This window comes from Chiloscyllium plagiosum, unplaced genomic scaffold (assembly GCF_037043375.1).
Source record: "Chiloscyllium plagiosum isolate Xiang-an unplaced genomic scaffold, Cpla_swu_hap1 HiC_scaffold_3, whole genome shotgun sequence".
Lineage (NCBI taxonomy): Eukaryota > Metazoa > Chordata > Chondrichthyes > Orectolobiformes > Hemiscylliidae > Chiloscyllium > Chiloscyllium plagiosum.
In genome coordinates, this window is record NW_028270141.1 from 86630450 (window position 1) to 86653825 (window position 23376).

Here is a 23376-nt window from a genome sequence, read left to right on the forward strand (position 1 = left end):
GTAAATCTGGTATATGAGAGGTTCATTAAAAACAGTGAGGCAGAAGCTATTCTTGAATCTGCTTGTATGTGTTTTTAAATTTTTGTATCTTCTGAAAAGTAGAAGAGGGTGGAAGACAGTATAACCGGAGTGGGAGGGATCTTTGATTATGTTGGCTGTTTTAGATTAGATTAGATTACTTACAGTGTGGAAACAGGCCCTTCGGCCCAACAAGTCCACACCGCCCCGCCGAAGCGCAACCCACCCATACCCTTACATTTTACCCCTTACCTAACACTACGGGCAATTTAGCATGGCCAATTCACCTAACCTGCACATCTTTTGGACTGTGGGAGGAAACCGGAGCACCCGGAGGAAACCCACGCAGACACGGGGAGAACGTGCAAACTCCACACAGTCAGTCGCCTGAGGCGGGAATTGAACCCGGGTCTCTGACGCTGTGAGGCAGCAGTGCTAACCACTGTGCCACCATGCCATTTGCTGGGGCAGGGGGAAGTATGGATGGAGTCAATGGAAGGAAGACTGGTTGCGTGATGGACTGGGCAGCGCTCACAGCTCTCTGTAATTTCTTGTGGGCTTGGGCAGAGTAGTTACCATACCAAGCTGTGATGCAACTGGATAGGAGGTTTTCTATGGAACATTTATTTTAAAAATGGTAAGAGTCATTGTGGACATGCTGAATTTCTTTAGCCTTCTGAGGAAATAGTCATCGGTGTGTTTCCTTGACCATAGCATCAACATGGGTGGACCAGGACAGATTGTGGTGATATTTATTCCTGGGAACTTGAAGGTCTCAACCATCCCCTGAGCACTAGTCATGCAACTACATCTAAATGCTAGTATCTAGCTCATATCTTTGCATCATATCTTGACTTCTTCTTTTAACTCTTCAGAGTTTTTTCTCTTTCTATTCCAAAGGCAGTGTCTCCTTTTTTGTTTATGTGCTTAATGGCTAGAAGGTCCAGGGCCAAACCTCTCCATTGGCCTAGAAGCCACACTCAATTTTATGTTGTTTGTGTAATTAATTGCCTGTAGTCATGGCTCTCTGCACCTCTAATTCACACCAACACAGAACATCCTGCCTCCAAAAGCCACCTGTTAATCTAAGAGTTAGCAGTTCTTCGGTCCTCGCAGTGCCACCAAGCTAAAAAGTGTCCTGTTCACAAAAACTAGGTCAACTGCTGTCCCATCCACTTTAGATCATCAGTAAAATGAAGGACTCATCAACAGAACTAACAACAAAAAAAACACTTCCTCAAAAACAGTATGCTAATTAATGCTCAGTTTGGGTTCCATTAACGCTCCTTAGCTCCTGACCTCATTACAGTCTGGGTCCACAAATAAACAAAAGAGCAGACCTCAGCACCACGGGGTGAAAGTGAGTGTTCATGACATCAAGGCAGCATTTAACTGAGTGGGAAATCAGGGATCTCAAGCAAAACATGTATCAACGGGAACAGAGAGAATTCTGTCCACTGGTTGGAATCATATCTAGCTCATATTATGGTTGTTGGAGGTCAATCATCTCATCCCAGAATGTTGTTACAGGAGTTCATCTCGTCCCAACAATCTTAGTCTTTTTTACTTCTATTTTTTCTTTCTTGGGGTGTTGGTACCTTGGGCAATGCCAGTATTTGTTGAGTAATATGCCAGGCCTTATCAAAGAGCTGTTGAGAAACAATTATATCGCTGAAGGTCTGGAGTCATATATAGGCCAGATTGGGTAAGAATTGGAGACATCCTTCCCTGAAAGGCATGAGTGAACAATAGATCATGGTCACCATTACTGAGATGACATTTCAATTCCGGGTTTATTAATTAAATGTAATTTAATTTTCACAAGCACACCACAAAAACAAGAGAACCATCAATAGAAAATCAAACCATCTTCCTTTAAAATTCAATCTCACTTCCATAATCCCCCATTATCAATATCCTGGGATTTGATGTTGACCAAAAACTTAACTGAAGCAATTATAAAAGTACGACACTTGCAAGAGCAGGTCAGAGGCTAGGAATTCTGTGGTGAGTAACTCCCCTCCTGACTACCCCGAAACATCTGCCATCTACAACACAGAGGTCAGGAGAATGGTGAAATAAACTTCACTTGCCTGGAAAGAAGTAGCCACTAATGATCAAACATTTTGATAACGTTGCCAACCCATTCACCAGCTTAAACATTTGCTCCTTCCACCATCAACACAAAGTGTCAGTAGTGTGTGTGTGTGTGTGTAAGCTACAAGATCCACTGCAGCAACTCAGCAAGATTATTTGACAGCGCCACCCAAAAGCATGGGCTCTACCCACTAGAAGACAATGACCAACCACATGCACATTCCTCTCCTAACCAAATAGCACCCTGGCAATAAATATGTTGCTGTTGCTTTGCTATTAGAATCATAGTCATATAGCATAGAAACAGGCCTTTCATGTCTAAACTACACCAATTCCCATTTCTCTGTATTTGTTCCACAGCTGATTATGCCATTGCATTTTAAGTGCTTGTCCAGATGCTTTTTAAATATTGCAAGAACACCTGCTTCCACACCTTCTCAGGCAGCACGTCTCATATTTCTACCACTCTCTGGGTGAGAAAAATGTTTCCTCAGATCTCCTCTAAACCACTTACTCCTCACTTTAAATGTATGCTCTCAGGTCTTAAAACACGTCTGCCATAGGGAAAGGACTCTCATGACCTACCCTGTCCATGCCATTCATAACTTAGTACACCTCAATCAAAGTCTCTACTGAAGTCTATGTAAAGCATATCAACTGCATGACCTTCATCTATATATCGAGTCACCTTTTAAAAAAACTCAACTAAATTAGTCAGATCTGATCTCCCTCTTACAAATCCATGCTGATTACCTGTAATGCTGGGCAAATTCCTGAAACTTTTTCCTAACAGCACTGTGGGGTTAGACCATTCAATGTGTACTGCAGCAGTCAAAGGCGACAACTCACCATCAAAGGCAATTGGGGGCAGGCAGCAAATGCTGGCCGAGCCGGCAAAACCCATAGCCTGTGAATGAATAAAAATAAATGCCGCTTTAGTTGGATTTGTAATGCAGCATGTGGATTTTTCCATCATGATATCATAAAAAGGGGCCCAGTAGGTATGCTTTCACTTGTAAATGAAAGTATTTCTAACAATACCATCTGTTAATCATTAATCACAATCTGTAAAATACTGCCAGGAACTCCCACATATAGAAAATAATTCACATTTACAATTTAAGATTTTTCATGTGGACATTGAGTATGGATCACATATTATTTGTCTAATAATAATTCTAATAATAATGGCATTTAACTGTCTGTGAGGAATCAAATTGAAATTTACACTACTAGTAATGGAAGCTGGGCTATTCTTCCTTCAATGTCTTTGATATGCTTGGAAAGATAACAAGTCTGCCTTTGCCATTAGTGTCACTCAGTTCAGATTGTAGCACATTCAAAGTTTTGTGTGTTAAATCTTCTTCATAGACTTCTGATATAATCTAGACTAATACTTTAGTGCAGTACTAAGGCAGGACTGCATTCTCAGAAATATCACACTTCAAATGAGGCAGTCACTGAAGGCTCTATTTGCTGACTCTACTGGATATAATCCCTTGGCTCAAATCAAAGAGGAATATTCTTCCTGCAACAACACCAAAACAGATCCGCATCCTTTACTCATTTGCTTGTGCCAAGCATAAGCACAATTCAAATAATTCTATTGACTTCCTCAAATCACACCAGCCTCTACACTTGCCAACCTGTTGAGGATGGTGGACAGATTAACAAAACCCAGCCGATCAGGATGAACTATGCAAGCTGGCTCACCAGTGGCCATTTGCAGCCAATTAGGGAAGGGCAATAAATGCAGGTCTCACATGCCATACCGCTATCCCAAGAATGATTAGAAAAAGGATGTTAACGATGAGGCTCTAGCCCAATTCCAGGCACTCCCTCTGCCTATAGTTCCATCACTGTGGGAGCACAAATACTCAGCCTACCACGTGCACTCACATACCATAATTACGTTCATGCCCCATGAAGTAAAATTACGTTTGAGAATTACATTTTTCATTGTAAGACTTTTGCATCAGAAATTCAATGCTTGAGAGAATGGGTGGAGGTGCATTAAATTGAAACTTTAAGAGAAAATTAAATGATTATCTGATAAGACAGCATGCACAGGACTCTGGCTGAAGACCAGTGAATGGCACAAAATAAATTGTTCCTTTGAAGAGCTAGTGCAGATGCATTGGGCCAAATGACCTTCTGTTCTGTATCCTGTTTTGTTGCATATGTGGTGTCTAACTCTATTTAGTCTCTCAAATTACTGCTGCTTAAGTCTTTTCTTTGTTTGAGTCTATTTACAGCTTGACCTGTACACACAAGACCCTGTTACAGCATCCACTCCATTTCATAATCATGTGAACCAAACTCAGAGAATACTGGAGAAACTCAGTGGGTTTGGCAGCATCAGTGGAGAGAGAAACAGAGTTAATATTTTGACTCCAGTGTGACCTCTTCATGTGACATTGACATCAGCATTGCATTATTACACGTGCAGATAATGTTAATCCTATTATCCTTCATAGCTATTCTGTGATTCTCTGATCATATGCTGTAAAAAGGGTTTCTTTTGTTGAAAATTACACCCCATTGTCTCCATTGAATTGTTTCAGGTTCAGCAGCTTGCAGTTCCATTCCTGTAAATGTTTACACATTGGCAGCCTCTGATGTGGCTCAGACATTGCTGATATAGCTGTGGAGACCACACTGTAATAATTAAAATTGCATGGTAATGTCCACTTCCAACAGAGCTACGCGTTGACATTTTGTTCATTCTCTGGATTCTTTAGTCACAGATCTACTGTGGCTAATTAGCTACAAAGCCTGTTTTGTTTTATTCTTTAACATTCTAACCAACACCGATCTGCATTACAAAGTTACCTCCAAGACTCTGCATTTTCGTCTTGACTAATAATTATTTGTGTTAACAACTCCACAAATAGTTCAACTAGATTAGTCAGACTACAAATCTATGCTGTATCTTTGCCCAGCTCATATTTCTCCATGTGCACAGTCAATCTGCCTGCTAGGAAAGATTTCAGTGGATTTTCTGCACTGATGTTAAATTGATAGGCTATTTTTGGTGGTTTCTTCATTCATTGCAATCATTTGTAAATAATGGAACGATATTTGAAATGTTCCAATCCAAGCCTGAAGAATAAGACAAACAAGAGTACAAGTAGACAATTGGGTGTCTGATATCTAGACTGTGACCAATTGTTGGCTGCTGGATTGGCAGAATTGGAGCTCAACATTCCTGTATATAGGGTATTTAGATTGGAGGTGGGTGGGGGGAAAGGAGGAAATAGAAGAGGAAAGAGTTTGACAATATTGATCAAAGAATCACTTCTATCGGGGAGGAGAGACGATATCATGAAAAAAAATTTTTAAAAATGAGGCCATGTGGGTGGTAAGAGTAAGAAAGCACAAAAGGAGCAAGTGCATTGTTGGTTGTTACTGCATGTGGCTCAACCAATCAGGGTGAGATAAAGGACCAAACATCTAATCAAATTTCCTTGGAGCATTAAAAGCTGTGGGTCTGTTATAACTGGCAGGCAGATACCCCACCAATTCCTGTCATCTGAAAAAATCCTACCTATATCTTGCTGGCTACTCAGTGGGCTTAGTTACCTTGATGGGATATTAATCAATTTGTTAATCTTTTCACTAGGAGAACTTGGACCTATCATAAGACTGGTGAATGGATCAGGACCTCATGAAGGCAGGGTGGAGGTTTTCTATGACCAGCTCTGGGGAACAGTGTGTGATGATAAATGGGACAAACAGGATGCTGAAGTGGTCTGCAGGATGCTCGGTTATAAAGAAGCTTATGAAATTCACACGGCAAATAAATTTGGTCAAGGTAACTATTCTCTTTTTCAGAAAGTGGAAATGTCAGTGAGTGTTTGGTTTCTGTTATCATCAAACAATATGCTGGATTGCCAGTAGCGATTTGCCAATTAAGTTTAATCGGAACAAAGGACTTTGGAACAGGAGTGTGCCATTTGGCCTTTGAACCCACTCTGTCTTTCAGTAAGAGAATGCTCGATCGATTGTGGCCTCAATTCCATTTTGCTGTATGCCACCAAATCTCCCCATAACCCTTGACTCTTTGTCAACCAGAAATGATTGGAGATAGACATTCTTGTCTCTCTTTAACACAAAACAAACGCAATCTGGGTGAGGGGTGCAATTTGAGGTAAGTCAAGCCACGTTGTTCACACAGGGAGCTAGCATGGACACAATAGGCCATATGGCCACCTTCAGTGCTGTAACCATTTCTAAGAACCATTTAGACCTCTGCCACTTTTCTGGCCTATTGAGATAATCTTGTAGTAGGGAGCACTGAGATTCCACTTTTCTTTCTACCCTTCCCCACAAACCCTATCTCAATAATCTCCTCCAACCCCACTAATGCCACCATAAGATGAGGAGATAGGACTTCATTTCCAAGTCACACTCACTTGCTCCTAAATGAGGGCCTGATCAAAATAAATACTTTTGTGGGCTGTAGCCCTCTGTGACTCATTTCCCGTTCCCTACTTCTATTAGTCCTCCAATGCCCTCACTCCCATCTCATTCTCCACATCTCTGTATTTTATGGCCTCCTCTGTTTTTTATTCTCCATCAGCATTTGTAGATGTATTAATTAACACTAACAACCTTCACGTTGATCTAACTACCCCCGGATTCATGTAGCCTACTCTCACTGTCACTGAAATCCTTTTCCATCACTCCCACTTGATTTCTCAAAGATCGTTTTTAGGAGGCTGGAAGATGTATCAAACTTACACTCCACTTGTTTTCTTCCTTTCTTTTATCTACCAATCTTTCTCAATTATTTATATAAAAGAGGCTTTGTTTGATTTCAAGATTCCATTGCTTCTAAAAAAAAACAAACATGAATAAAGATTTATCTTTATATCTCTCTTTTCCTGACTCTTCATCTTGGAGCTATTAGCAATGATAAACTTTACATTTTTCACTGATGAAATCCCACTGATAATTAGAGCACTTCGCAATATACTGATGGGAGCACCATTATTGAATCAGTGTGAATTGATATTTCCCATTTGTGCAATAACTTTCTCCAAAATTAACCTTTTGTCAATGAACGATAAAGCTTCTGTTGCAGCTGGCCTCTCAATTGCAGAACAATCTCCTCCATCAGGTTTGGAGAGGGGATTTGTGTGAGCCAACCACTGATGCTCTAGAATGGTACAGTGTCAGATTTTATATTTTGCTAATGCTTCAGTAAGGAATCAGTGTGAGGGAGACTTGTTCTCAGTAAGTGAGGCCAAGTGAGTACATCTGGGAATTTGATTCAAAGTGGAATTTTGGTGCAGAGGAGGAAACAGATGCTTTATGTAAGGTTTACTGCAAGAAATAATATTTTCAGAGTAAGCGGTTAATGGGGAGGATATAAGGGGAGAATAGAGAAACCTAACTACTGTGGGACCAGGGAAGAGTGGTATCATGAACCACAATGTGGCAATAACTTAGAAAAAGCAACTTGTTAGTTAGTAGGATTGGTCAGTATTTCTACTCTTTAAAATAAAGTAAGGACTTGAGCTTGTGTTCAGGTCTCTAGTCTTTGTTTATCACTTTGTTTTAAAATAGCTTGTATTATTGTACGGTTGATACGAGAGAGAAACAAAAAAAAACAAGTAAGTGCAGAGAGTGGGGAAACTAGAGTAATTAATTAATAAATAAAATATGATGGTAGTAGGATATATTGTGATATATAATATGGTGATATATTGCTGCTGTAACATGTGGGAGCTGCTGGACACAAACGTGATCCAGACCAAACACATCTGTAGTAAGTATTTGTAGCTCAAGGACCCTTGAAACCAAGCTGTGGAGCTGGAATCTGAGTTGCAGATGTTGTGTCGCATCGGGGAGGGGGAAAGTTACCTGAACACTTTCCTACAGGTGATGATCACAGCCCTCAGAATAGGTAATTCAAATTTGTCCTGTAATCAGAGACAGGAGGGTATGACTGAAGATGAGACAGGTCTGGTGAATCAAGGTAACACTTAAGAAGCCCCAGCTCCTGTAAATATTTAATGGTTAGGTGGTTCATGCAAGCTGAGTGAATGAAAGTTGGGACAGTAGGAAGGATGAGTAGACCAGAGCATCATGGTACAGGGAGCTATTGATGTGGGGGAAGGAAGTAGGAATGTGGTAGTGCTAGGTTTCAGAACAATTTGAGGGATGTATTCTATTCCCTGCAACAATAAGCAGGAGTCCCAAGGTCTGTTGTCTGCCTCTTGCTAGGGTTAAGGACATCTCCTCGGGGCTGGAGAAGAACTTGGAATGGATGGGAGGGATGCAGCTACTGTTGTCCACATTTTAGTAGAAACAACATTGATAGATCTAGAAAGGAGGTTCCACTGAAAGAAATTGAACAGTTAGTAACTAAATGAAAAAGCATAACCTCCAAGGGAATGATCTCTGGCTTGCAACCTCAGTCTAGGACAAATTGGCATAGGATAAATAAAGTCAATCAGTTCAATGCCTGGCTTAAAGATTGGTCTGGGTGCATTCATTTCAGTTCATGGGACACTGCCACTAGTACTGGAATAGAAGGGAGCTGTTCCATTGGAATGGGCTGCACTTGAACCGAGCTGGGCCAGTGTCCAGACAAAGGGGATAAATAGGCTTACAAAGCAAAATGACGTGGTAGTAATGCAGGGTAGCTTTTTATGAAATGTTACCAAGAGTAGTCAGGAAGGAACAAAGTATACAACAATAGAAAAAAACAATAAATTGGGTTGAAGGGGGGAAAATGATAAAAAGGCAAAAGTAATGGCTCTTTACTTAAAAGCATGTAGTATCAAGAACAAAATAAACGAATTAACAGTACAAATAGAGGTTAATGGGTATGATCTTATAGCCATTACAGGAATGTGATTAAAAGGAGATCAAAGCTGTGAACAGGAGTACATGCGTTTTCAAAAGGGCAGGCAGGAATGAATGGGCAGTGGGGTAACTTTGTTCTGGTAAAATGGAATAAGTGCAGTAGCAAGAAATAATCTTAGATTTGAAGATATAGAATCCATGTGGGTGGAGAGAAGAAATAATAAGGGAGAAGATGCTGGAGAGAATAGTCTATATGCCCCCTCAAAGTAGCTTTACTGCAGGACAGAGATAATCAGGAGTAATCAAAGGAATACAGTGGGCAGTGAAGAAGGTTATCTAAGAATACAATGGGATCTTGATCAACTGGGTCAGTGGACCAAGGAATGACAGATGAAGTTTAATGGTAAATGTGAGGTCTAGCATTTTGATAAGACAAACAAGAGCAGGACTTACACAGTTAATGGCAAGGCTCTGGGCAGTATGGTCAAGCAGAGAGAATTGGGGCACAGGTACCTTGTTCCTTGAAAATGGCATCACAGGTACACAGGACTTGATCCACTTGTCTTCATCAGTTATAGCATTGAGTACAGGAGTTGGGATATCATGTACTGCTGTACAAGACATTAGTATGGCCACATTTGGAGTACTGCATACAATTCTGATCACCCTGTTACAGGAAATATGTTTTTTAACTGGAAAGAGTTCAAAATGATTTACAGGGATGTTACCAAGACTGGAAGGTTGGAATGAAGCAGGTTGAGGGCTGATTTTATAAAATTTATAAAATCGTGAGGGGCATAGATAAGACGAATAGCCAAGTTCTTTTCCCAGGGTCAGGGAGTCCAAAACTAGAGCGCATAGGATTAGGATGAGAGGGGAAAGATTTAAAAGGAACTCAAGAGGCAACTTTTTCACACAGAGTGAGTTACCAGAGCAAGTGGTAGAGGCAAGTACAATTACAACATTTAAAAAATATTTGGGCAGGTACATGGTTAGGAAAGATTTAGAGGGATATGGGCCCAAGGCAAATGGGACCAAAAAACCTGGTCAGCATGGATGAGTTGGGCCGAAGGACCTGTTTTATGCTGCATGACTTTATGACTCTATGACTAAGGAGATAATGAGGGCATGTTAAAAATGGTAGCATATTAATCATAATTGTCTTTAATCTTCTTTTAGACTGGTAAAATCAAATTGGTTAGTCAAACAACATCTCAGCATATCCTGTCAAGCCATTTATTGAGACACTAGAGTTTCCACCACTGTGTCCTGTAGTTCTAACGGCTCAATAGCAATTTTACATAAAGGAAATATACTGTAAAGCATCACCACACTTAAACAAATGGTTGTCAATGGTCAACTTACTCTTTCAACGGTAGAGTATTATGATAATCACTGCTATAAAAACACATTTAACATAGAAGAAAGCATCTAATAGTGACACTTGAAGTTGTCAAAAGGTTGAATGTTCCCATCTTCTCAGCAGGCTTCTTAAAAGTTTGCAAATTCTGTTTCTTGGCCAGTTTTCCAAAGGATTCTAAAATCTTGACTTGACAAAATAGTGTGAGACATAAATATAAACTTTCCTTAGGTCTGTCGATGGGGACTCCGATGTCACAGGACATGTATGGGGGGGGGGGGGGGGCAGCAACCTGAGCCAGTTTGTGTGTTGCTGTTTCTAAGTGGGAATTCAAATTTTCAACCCTACCCCCACTCAGTTTTTCTGATACCCAAAACAATTTATGACTATTTTTGGGTACAGTAATACAATTCTCTAACATGTCTTGGTCTTGTCTGCCTTTACAGCTCAAGTGAGGGGCATCCAGTCAGCAGTATTCTGGTCACAGTGAGCCACAAGCTCCAATCATTTAAGTAAGGAGGCAGACTAAAACACACTCTGTGTACAAAGGATTTGTTGCAAACAAATTTCTAATCTACAGAATTAAATGTTTTGGGATGCTGATGCATTAAAACGTTGAGAAAGATTAACCATATGTTACTTGACTTTAAGAAAAATTATTTATTTCTGATCATTTTCAATCTTTCAATAGATTTTAGGCAGAATGGGATCTTTTAGTCATGGAAATATACAGCTACAAAAGTATTGTATAATAAGATAATGGTTCTGACAGGGCTAATGTTGGAGACTGCATTAAGCTCCATCCAATCTTATTAAAAGTTCCATGCAAGCTTGGATTGAAGCAAGGCAGAACATTATGGAATTTTTGGAGCGAAGGTACCCTCAGGTCCCTTCACAATCTCCGTGAAAAAGTTTATTTTATTCAAGTAATTTGCATTTGATTACTATGCAATAAACTCCATCCCATTTAAGATAGGAGTCTCTTTGGTAAGACTCAGTTGTTAGCAGCAAACTACCCAACCGCAGGCTTCTACTGGTTAGTCTGCCAAAACCAAAGCAAGCTATAGGGACCAATTATGCCTGGCTCAGCTCACTGAAAGAGCCACCAGTTTGTCCTATTGCCTTAGTCTTTCCCTTCTAAATTTAACACAACCCTATGAAAATTATCATGTTGGCAACCACCCGATGAAGGAGCAGTGCTTTGAAAGCTAGTGCTTCCAAATAAACCTGTTGGACTATAACCTGATTGTTGTGTGATTTTTAACAGATTGAATAGCTTTACATACTTAAACATTTCAAAGTTACACACATTTATAAACCGACAACAGGTAAAATTCATCATTTGTGATGAGTAAGTTGCAGAATACAGATTAAGAGTGGCAATGTGCAGACTTCCTGAGCTTAACAACCACCCTGCTGGTGAAGAATGTTAATGTCTTATCTGACTTGATCACCATGTAGTACCAAATACCCCAACAGAACATAGAAGGAAAAATGTTGAAGTAGTCAACACCCTCTTTTCCCAGGTACCTAGGGGCAGATTATCCCATTGTAGATGGAGTCAGGAGGTAGGACCAATTCCACCTCTACCACCAGCCTCCAAGGAAGTGGATTTTCCCAGGATGGTGGTTTTAGTTGGCCAGAAGGAGAGTCTGTTGCCTTTGTCAGCAGATAAGAGATAGGAGGTGGGCTGACTCTAAAACAGGCAGATTAAAAGCTCCACATCAATTCCTACATGACATGTAAGTATCATTTACACCTGTAATGCTTAAGGTCACAATCATCAAACCTCAGAAAAAGAAATTATTGTGCAGACTTGTGAACTAAACTTGTTTCTAAAAGCAAATATGGAAGATCTCTTGTAACTGGCACCAATTTGGTTAGATGTGTGAAAAGACCATTCTGACTGTTTACAATCTTTTATTTGGCAGCTTGTCAGTTGGCAGGTAGCAAAATAGCTAACAGAAAGAATCTGGTTTAATGTTCACTTCTTCCATGAGAAAAAAATTGCTAGACTGCAGCTATTCATATTTCCACATGAAAGGATGGTTAAGCAAATGCTCAGGCATTACTCTTCAACTGTCCAAATAGAGGTGCAGCAACAAGCTTATTGTTCATTGTTAGCAGCTAATTGTTCTCCTTGTCACACACCACATCATTCAACCTACAAGAACATTCAACAATAGCAGCATAACATTTGGAAAATACCTTGGTTGTGAAATCTTCCACTCACAGCACCATCATGACTCAATTAAAAAAAGACGTAATTTTATGTGAAACATGAAATAGTCGCAACCATTTTACTTGCCTTTTAAAAGTCTTTTGGCTTCCATCACCATTGTTCTTGCTTCCACATAACTGGTAGAAAACTCGAGAGTTTCTGGAACTCAGACTTGTTGCTGCAAGTCACCCCACGATAATGTTACGAGCTTATTCAAAGGAGTAGAACCACAGAGGACTTGGACCTTCCCTGGTTCTCATGAAAACGATACCTGATGGAAACACAGGTGGGGACGTCCTTGATTGGCTCGTTTGTTTGCCACTAATCTCTGTTCCCTTTCATTTCAGGCTGGGCAAATTCCAGCCTGGTAACTAAAAGGACCCATCCTCAGAGACCACTTTTGTCACAACTTATCTTCTGGATTAGTGGTGCTGGAAGAGCACAGCAGTTCAGGCAGCATCCAAGGAGCAACGAAATCGACGTTTCGGGCAAAAGCCCTTCATCAGGAATAAAGGCAGAGAGCCTGAAGCGTGGAGAGATAAGCTAGAGGAGGGTGGGGGTTACCTTCTGTCTACATATAAACTGCAGTCAAAATAACTAAAGAGTCAAAGTCCATGTCTTAATTACTGAGGGGAAAAAAAACACATAATTAATCCTCACAACTGTGTCCAAATTAGTGGCAATAAGGGGCTTTGGGCATATGTCTGCTAAGTTCAATATTAAAATTCTCAAAGTTCATTTCATGCGGAACTTCAATTAAATGTACAATTACAAATATTCAATTGATCAGTTGAACCAATAATGTCACCAGATCAATACCTGAGTAGATCTTTGATATTAATATCCATTTCCAAATCAAAACAGGTGGCATGGAACTATTAATGATACATTAGCAGGTATATGGTGTGAATTAAATACTCTGACCACTAGGTTCTAAAAGAAAAATAATACAAAATAAGTTAATAATTTTCCAGGATCTAGTTAAGTAAAAGGAAACGGAAGAGAGCCTAAAACATTCTTTACAACATTTTACATACTAAACTGAAATCAGCAATTAATTTGCTTTTTTTTGACCTTTACAAACCGGAGTACACATTATACATTTTAATTCGATATTTACTAAGCTACTTTTTCTGAAAAAATACAGCAATTAATAAACTAATGGATCAGACAAAGCATTAGGAAAACGTGTGTCATAATTTTGTATCAATTTGATCCAGATATACAGCTTCAGATGTTTAAAAATGCCTCAAAGTTCCTGCTTCATGACAGACTCCTATGTAGGTGAGAAGTCAACTTCAAAAATGACTGAAAAGTTACTAGTGTATTGAGCTTACAGGACCTGGTGAGCAAATAGTCAAGGGAGGATTTAAATCATCATATTATTGTTTACATGTTAAACAGGAGTGCACTTTTGATGTTTAGTATTTCTGTACTTCAGTTGGCAGGACTGATTTAAGAATTATTCCTGATTTTCTTTTGCACGCAGAAGGAAATAGGCACAGTATGTTTTCCTAACAGAAAAAAGCTGCAGTATGTTATTCTAACATTTAATTTCAGAGGCAGGAGCTCATTGTGATTCCTGACATATGGGCTCCTTTTAACTTTGCCTGTAATGAGTGTAGTGTGTTTGTTGCACATGGCTGGAATTCACTTTTGAGTTTTCAATGTTATTGCAAGCATTAAAAATGTTGGACAGGATTCTACCTTTGAAATATCAACCCCTTTTGGGAGGTTTGAGGTGTAAAAATCTGGATCACAATCAAGCATTCAGAAATTGATCAGATGTCTTCATTCCAAAAACCACTAGTTTTCACAATTGCCTCTTTTTAACCTGGTCCAGTCCATGCATATTGGGGAGAAGGAGCAATATTTGGGCATGGCCAAAATCTTGCTTTAATTTTTCCAAATAAATGTCTCAAATTCAATTTTTAAAAATGTAAGTATCAGAATGAGCATTGCAGAACGCTTGGATATTAAATACAAGAAGGACCTTATATTTCGCCTAAAAGCATCTTTCTCTGACATTCCCAGGACAGTGACTTTTGGAATTTTGCTCAGTGCCACAGAGGTTTTCTGACATTATAAGATAAATATTGAACAAATTAACCTTTGCACTGTAAAGAATTTGGGTAGCAAAGTGGTTAGCACTGCTGCCTCTCAGCACCAGGAACCTGGGTTCAATTTCAGCCTCAGGTGACTGTCTGTGTGGAGTTTGCACTTTCTCCCTGTGGAGAAAGTGAGGACTGTACATGCTGGAGAGTTGAAAAGAGGTGTTGCTGGAAAAGCACAGCTAGTCAGGTAGCATCGGAGGAGCAGGAGAGTCGACGTTTCAGGCCAAAATGTCGACTCTCCTTTTCCTCCGATGCTGCCTGACCCTCTGTGCTTTTCCATTGTCACCCGTTCCAACTTACTTTCTCCCCATGTCTGTGTAGGTTTCCGCCCACAATCCAAAGATGTGCAGGTTAGGTGGATTGGCCATACTAAATTGCCCAGAGTGTCCAGGAACATGTGGATTGGGTGGATTGACCATGAGAAATGCAAGGCTATGGGGAGAGGAAGGTTCTGGGTGGGATGCTCTTTGGAGTGTTGATGTGGACTCGTTGGGCTGAAAAGCCTGCTTCCACACAGTAGGGATTCTAAGAAGAATTTCTGAATGGGAAATATTCTCTTCCTGTATTGTTGAGAAGATAAAGAAATGAAAGAGGCTTGATCAGAAAAAGCTTAGAGGAATACATCACAAAAGACATTTGTTTTCAACTCAGTGATACACACTTGGTAGAACATACATATCTAAAATTCTTGCAGTGATTTTCCTGTCCATTGATGCTGCATACGGCTGTATTCATCTGTCAATGGAAGTTAAGGAGTGGTTTAGGATAGGGATAAAGCCATAGTCATAGAGTTGCGCAGGACGGAAATAGACCGTTTGGTCCAACTCGTCCATGCCGACCAGATATCCTAAATTAATCTAATCCCATTTGTCAGCATTTGGCCCACATCCCTCTAAACCCTGCCTATTCATGTATCCATCCAGATGCCTTTTAAGAGTTGTAATTATACCAGCCTCCACCACTTCCCCGGTAGCTCATTTCATACCTGCACCACCCTCTGAATGAAAATGTTGTCTCTTAGGTCAACGTTTCTTATATTTTTCCCCTCTCACCTTAAACCTATGCCCTCTAGTTTTGGACCGCTTACCCTGTGAAAAAGACCTTGACTATTTCACACTATCCATGCCCCTCACGATGTTGTAAACCTCTCAAGTTCACCCCTCAAATTCTGATACTCAACAGAAAATAGCCCCAGCCTATTAAACCTCTCCCTATAACTCAAACCCTCCAACCCCAGCAACATTCTTGTCAATCTTTTCTGAACCCTTTCAAGTTTAACAACATCTTCCTTATAAGAGCGATACCAGAATTGCATGTAGTATTCCAAACATGGCCTAGCCAATATGCTGTACAGCTGCAAAATGACATCCCAACTCCTATACTCAATGTACTGACCAATAAAGGCAAGTATACCAAACACCTTTTTCACTTCCTTGTCTACCTGTGACCCCACATTCAAGGAACTATGAAACTGCAACTCAAGAATGTTGCTTTTGTTTGGCATCACTCCCAAGATCCTACCATTACATGTATGTCCAGTCCTGATTTGCCTTGACAAAATGCAACACCTCACATTTACCTACATTAAACTCCATCTGTCACTCCTCAGCCCATCTGATCAAGATCCTGTTGTATGCTGAGATAACCTTCTTCACTGTCCACTACACCACTAATTTTGGTGTAATCTGCAAACTTACTAACCGTTCCTCCTATATTCAAGCCCAAATCATTTATATAAATGACGAAAGGCAGTGGATCTAGCACCAATCTTTGCGGCACACCAGTGGTCACAGGCCTCTGTTCTGAATAACAACCCTCCACCATCACTCTCTGTTTCCAACCTTTCAAGTAAAATTTTGTATTGAAATGGCTAGCTACCTCTGGATTTCACATGATGTAACCTTGCCATCAAGTCTATCTATTTGTGGAGCTTCCTCAATAGGGTTAGACTTAGTTGTTTAATTATCCATGACCATTCGCGACTGGATACTGCAAAAGTTTGATCTGATCTATGGGTAATTGCTTAATTCTGTCTGTCTCATGTTGTATGCAAGTAGTTCTGTGTTGTAGCTTCTCATGTTTACACCTTTTTTAAACAGGCACAGCCTCCTGCCCTCTTCATTTAACCAGGGTCAATAATCTGGCCTGATGGTAATAGTAAAGAGGGAGATATGTCAATTTAAGCTTTTGTACTAAGCCAGTTTCTGCATCTTAACTGCAAATGTGTGGTATTTTCTTCTTGATTCAAAATGGCTTAATGATAAACTTCATTTAAATATTTTAATCTATTGTATCAGAATTCAACTTACATAAAAGATAATGCTGCATCAATTGTTTCTTCCAGAATCAATCCAAATGTACTTTAGCTTTCTACAGCAATATAATTCAATGATTCTGTTAACAATAATACTGGGAAGCTAAAAATAATCCCATGAGATATAAACGTGCAATATGTTACAGGGGTACAGGTTGTAGGTCATTTATGAACTCACATTCCAGTTGCATATCAGAAATTTTATAAATTTTAATTCACAGAAAAGTATGGATTGCAGCCAAATTTCCAATTTTGGCCAGCAAGGGATTGCAATTTAAGAATTTGCATTATAAGGACTTCCAGATCTGGAACACAAAAAAACTTAACTATCATCATTCATTTTTGCTCACATGGTATCCTTGAAGTGCAATATTCATACAGATGCTCTAACTCCACCCATTCATATTTCAGTTCTTTACCAAGGAGAAATACTGAGTTGTAAGGCATTTTTGAGCAGCAATTTTCAGTCAGTCCATGTCACAGAAGCAACACGTGAAAAAGACTGTCAATTGGTGATTAAATATTTTCAGAGATTGCTATCCAGTTCTGATAGGACTAGTCAAATGCATATAACTTAGAAATGTGGAGCTTATTCAAGGAATTTATAATCATCTAGAAAATAATAATTTGATTAGGGATAGTCAGCACGGTTTTGTGAAGGGTAGGTTGTATCTCACAAACTTTATTGAGTTCTTTGAGAAGGTGACCAAACAGGTAGATGAGAGTAAACCGGTTGATGTGGTGTATATTGATTTCAGCAAGGCGTTCAATAAGGTTCCTCCCCAGTAGGCTATTGTACAAAATGCGGAGGAATGGGATTGTGGGAGATATAGCAGTTTAGATCAGTAATTGGCTTGCTGAAAGAAGACAGAGGGTGGTGGTCGATGGGAAATATTCATCCTGGAGTCCAGTTACTAGTGGTGTACCGCAAGGGTCAGTGTTGGGTCCACTGCTGTTGGTCACTTTTATAAACGACCTGGATGAGGGCGTAGAAGGGTGGGTTAGTAAATTTGCAGACCACACTAAGGTCGGTGGAGTTGTGGATAGTGACGAAGGATGTTGTGGGTTACAGAGAGACATAGATAAACTGCAGAGCTGGGCTGAGAGGTGGCAAATGGAGCTTAATGCGGACAAGTGTGAGGTGATTCATTTTGGTCGGAGTAACCGGAATGCAAAGTACTGGGCTAATGGTAAGATTCTTGGTAGTGCAGATGAGCAGAGAGATCTCGGTGTCCAGGTACACAGATCCTTGAAAGTTCCCACAGGTTGACAGGGTTGTTAAGAAGGAATACAGTGTTTTAGCTTTTATTAATAGAGGGATCGAGTTCCGGAACCATGAGGTTATGCTGCAGCTGTACAAAACTCTGGTGCGGCCGCACTTGGAGCATTGTGCACAGTTCTGGTCACTGCATTATAAGAAGGATGTGGAAGTTTGGACCGGGTGCAGAGGAGATTTACTAGAATGTTGCCTGGTATGAGGAAAGGCTGAGGGATTTGAGGCTGTTTTCGTTAGAGAGAAGAAGGTTGAGAGGTGACTTAATAGAGACATATAAGATAATCAGAGGGTTGGATAGGGTGGACAGGGAGAGCCTTTTTCCAAGTATGGTGACAGCGAGCATGAGGGGACAAAGCTTTAAATTGAGAGGTGATAGATATAGGACAGATGTCAGAGGTAGTTTCTTTACTCAGAGAGTAGTCAGGGTATGGAATGCTTTGCCTGCAACAGTATTAGATTTGCCAACTTTAAGTACATTTAAGTCGTCGTTGGACAAGCACATGGACGTACATGGAATAGTGTAGGTTAAATGGGCTTCAGATTGGTGTGACAGGTTGGCGCAACATCGAGGGCCGAAGGGCCTGTACTGCGTTGTAATGTTCTATGTTCTGTGTTCTAAGTACTCATCCATTGCCTGCATTAAATGAGAGGAAACCTGAAAGAAGAAAAATGTGTTAAATTAGTGCCTGACTGGTGATCAACTTTGCTTGTTTACACATCTTGCAGAAGAAAACTTGGCATTAAAATAAAAGGATTTGGATGCAATTAATTGCTATGAATGTTTATAGCTCATATCTTCTGTTTTTTCGTAAATGTAACCCATGTGGGCAAATGTGATGAGTTATTTAGCACATAACTCTTAGTTGGATGAAAGAAAATTATTAATGTATTTCTTCTACATAAAGAACAAATTGTATTTGCAAAGAAAAACCTGTTCTGCAACATTTGGTTTTACATTTGCTATCAATTAGAATATGCTACAAAGAGGGAAACAATGTTTTTAAGTGTATGTTACAAATATTTAGCTCAATATCATTTATTTGAAACAAAAAAAAGGTATATTACAAGTGAATTAATTTAAAACTGACAAAAACAATGCGCATCCCTTAGAAAAAATGATATCCATTAGTTACACAGATGGCTTTGTCAGGGTGAGAGACTACATATTTGTTGGCTGCAGGACTTTTGCAGAAATTGTGATTAAAGACAGATGCTTGTAGTTAATTGAGACTTTGAAGATGTTTCCAAACACCATGAACCATCCTACATAAATATCTTAGTAGTTTTGCCATGACTTATTAAGAATGATTGTCCATGTTGCTGATGGGGGGTCTCACACCCAAGCAGCTCACAGCAGGCTATAGTGGGCATGTGTCCCAAAACTTCCCATCAATTTCCCACATGTGCCCGCAGGCTAGGCTGCCTATCAGCAAAATAAATCCCTGCTGTCAGTGCTTAGTGACTCTGTCTTTAGTGTTAGCTGTGGCTGTTCTCTTGACTATGAGTCATCTGATTGCCGATTCAAATCCCAGTGCTTACTTCCTTGTTTTTCAGGTCTGGATCAAATTGTGCGTGTTGATGCTTTTTCAAGTAATAAACATGTCTGTTGGCTAAAAATTGCTTCCATTTTGTTCAAAGCAGCCTGACTAGGTGAAAAAAGGACAAAGAGTGTCAGGTGGTGAGATCAGAATAGCAGGATCCAAGCTGTTCTTGATACTTTTGCCTAAATCTCAATGACTGGAACTACAGCCCACTTCAGGGACTGGAGAGAACTGCAATAAATATCAGGCTGCTGCCTAATTTTGCAGCTTTCCTCAAGTTAGTGGATCCTGGAAGTTCAGGAACAAGATGCAGAGGAAGGTAGTGCCAGAGTTCAGTGGGTGGTCCAGGGGAAAGAACAGATGGATTCCTAGAGTCACTGGGGAGAAAGAATAGAAGGGTGACAGGGCTGATGGGATGTGGGACAAGGTGTAGATGGAAAGCTGGACACTTAGATATGTACAGGTTTAAAATCAGGGATCAGAGATCTCGTTGCAAAGGAGAAGTTAAGGACTGAAGTGGTGGCAGTCATCAGGGTCCTTTAATATGGTGTTAGGTATTCAGCAGGACTGCTTCTCTAATTGCACAGACTGACAGACTCAGGGTAAATCAATGCTGGAGGGAAGATCTCCAGCAGGGGCTTTACCACATTTCCTGCTTTTGGCAAAACTGCAACATTTACTTCAAGCGTGGTAAAGAACACCTTTTTTTTTGTCCTTGCCCAATATGAACACGGACTCACTTCTAAACTGCCATTTGGAGGCCATAGTTGGCCACATAGTGCCCATGTTTAAAGACCAATGTTGGCTAACTTCCACCCCAGTGTCTCAGTGAAAGATGATCAACTGGAGGATACAGGATCCATATGAACTGAGTCACACAAGTACAGTGCCTTTTTAAAAGTGGGCAACAAGTAGAAATTAACTACTGAGGTACTTCCGGATAATTGAAAGTCTGCTAAAAATCCAAATGCCATTTTATTTTTCCTTTGTTGTATTCTAGCTTCTTAATTTTGACTGTGATAAAGGTAATTCATGTAGGAGTTTTACATTGCAGTCAGGACTGCTTCTAGATGAATGTCTTTCAAGTCCAATAAAGGAAATAAATTATTTAGAGCTAAGGAGAACAACTGGCCTAGGAAAAATAAATTAATAAAAGACAGACCACAACGTAGTTAGGTTCAACATTGGAAAAGAAAAAAGGCACGCTGAGGTTTAATCCAGGGCAGGGTTTTTCAGTTCTTCTGATGAAGGGCTTTTGCCCAAAACATTGATTCTTCTGCTCCTTGGATGCTGCCTGACTTGCTGTGCTTTTCCAGGATCACACTCTCGATTCTAATCTCCAGCATCTGCAGTCCTTACTTTCGTCCTTTTCAGTTCTTCTGTTTTATAGAAGGTCACTGGACCTGAAATCTTAACTCCAATTTCTCTCCACATATGCTGCCAGACCTGCTGAGTTTCTCCTACACAGGGTGGTTTAGCACTGCAAAATTTTAAAAATAACCTACCTTCAAATCTTTCACCTCTGAATATAATGGAAGGAGGTGGTGTTCTTTACCCATGCTTGAAGCAGAGTATTTCCAAAGCAAGAAAACTGGTAAAATGCTGGGTTGGTATCCTCCCTCAGCATTGATTTATCTTGAGACAGTTAACCAACCCACTGTAAGGAGACAGGTTAGTCACTGAAAGATTTTAAAGAGGATGAATAACTGCATTGTAATTTAAATTTTAATACCCGAAGACTGAGTTTCTTGTGCCTGTGGAATCTCGGCAGTTGAGGGGAGTTGTGAAAGACTTTGAAACATTGTTGGTGGCCAGAAGGAGCAGGAGTGCTTCTCCCTGCCCACCAAGCTCACCTCCATAAAAGCAGGCACCATTGATCGTCCAATTTTTAACCCATGCACCCATACACCAACTCTTGGTACATCAGATTTAGCTCTGCCTTGCTCTCCTTCAGAACTACCTTATAATCTGACAGTTGGAAAGAATGCAATCTTGTGACTTCAGACGAGTTTTCAGTGAGATGACTTCAAATATAGATAAAAACTGAAATTAAAACTGAATTGATTCATGGCATATTTCATTTTCCCATCGAATCAATTTGCCCATTCAGTCAGATTAACGAAAATAGAAGCAAGACAGTCTGTTTCCATGCTGTACATCTCTATGACTCTATGTAACCTCTCAAGCCTGACCCGCCATTCAATGAGATCATTGCTGATCTGCCCCAGCCCTCAGCTGCTCTTTCATACTAAGTCATCATAGCCCTCCTTATTTCCAACATCTACCTACCTCCTCATTATATATTTTCAGTGATTCAATCCCCAGAACTCTCTGTGTACACATAGCCAGACATTTGTTACCCTCTGAGAAGAAATTCCTTCCCATCTTTTTTCACGAGTCTCCCATTATTCTTCTAAACACTAATAAATAAAAGGCCAGCCAGCCGAAATATCCGTTATTGATAAGTCAATCTCTTCACCTCAGGAAACCGCTTAGTGAATCTCTTTTGAACAGTCTCCAGTGCCATTATATCCTTTCTTAAGCATGGGAACCAAAACACCAAGTGTGGACTCACTAGCAACCTATACAGTTGTAACAATATTCCTCTATTTTGAACTCCAAATTCCAAAGCCAAAAATTCCTTTTGCCTTCCTAATTATTTGCTGCATCTGCTTGCTAACTTTTAGTGTTTCAAGCACAAGAACGTACAGATCCATATGTGCTACACCTTTTTGGAGACTTTAACTCATAGTTTGCCTTTGATTCTTCCTACCAAAGTACATGACTTTACACTTTTGTGTTAAACTCCACCTATCAAGTTTTTGCCTACACACTCAGTATATTTATATCCCATTGCAGATTCCTTATGCCCTCATTGCAAAATACCCTCTCACCTACTTTTGTATCAGCAGCAAAGTTGGACACATTACACTCTGCCCCCTCCCCTCCAAGTCAGTAATATAGGCAGCAAATAATTAAGTGCCATGGACTGATCCTTGTGGCATGCCACTAATTTAATCTGCAAGATTTATTAATCTGATTTCTGTCATCTATGTCTTAACCAATTCTCAAACCATGCTAATAATTACCCCATATATCATGAACTCCTATCTCATGCAATAACTTTTTATGTGGCACCTTAAAGAAAGCCTGCTGGAAATCCAAATACAATACATTTTCCCATTTGGCTTTATCAACTTTGTTTGTTATATCCTCAAAGAACTTTAGCAAGTTTGTAAAACATGATTTTTTTCTCACAAAACCATATTGACTGATTGCATAAACATTTCTAAATGTCCTGCTATTTCTACCTTTATAATGGATTCTAGCATTTTCCCAATGATAGATGTAAGGTTAACTGGCTTATATATTCCTGCTTTGTGTCTCCTGCCCTCCTTGATTGGAGGATCACATTAGCAGTTTTCCAGTCACCTCGAACCCTCCCAGAATTTAGTGAGAACTGGAATATTTTGACCAATGTCTCCATCATCTCCATAACAACTTGCTGTAAAACAAGTGCAGACTATCAGGTCCTGATGGAAGAAAGTGAGGACTGCAAATGCAGATGCTGGAGATCAGAGTTGAGAATGTGGTACTGGAAAAGCACAGCCAGTCAGGC

At 40.0% G+C, this 23376-nt stretch overlaps 1 protein-coding gene across 5 annotated transcripts in view; it reads left to right on the plus strand.

Annotated features, from left to right (window-relative positions):
- scara5 (scavenger receptor class A, member 5 (putative)) overlaps nucleotides 1-23376 on the plus strand; it is an 85081-nt gene that overhangs the window by 53208 nt on the left and 8497 nt on the right. For all 5 annotated transcript variants that reach the window (XM_043685073.2, XM_043685078.2, XM_087981359.1 and 2 more), the window contains one exon: nucleotides 5738-5929. In XM_043685073.2, the coding sequence (XP_043541008.1) occupies nucleotides 5738-5929 (192 nt within the window). The remainder of the gene's footprint in view (nucleotides 1-5737; nucleotides 5930-23376) is intronic.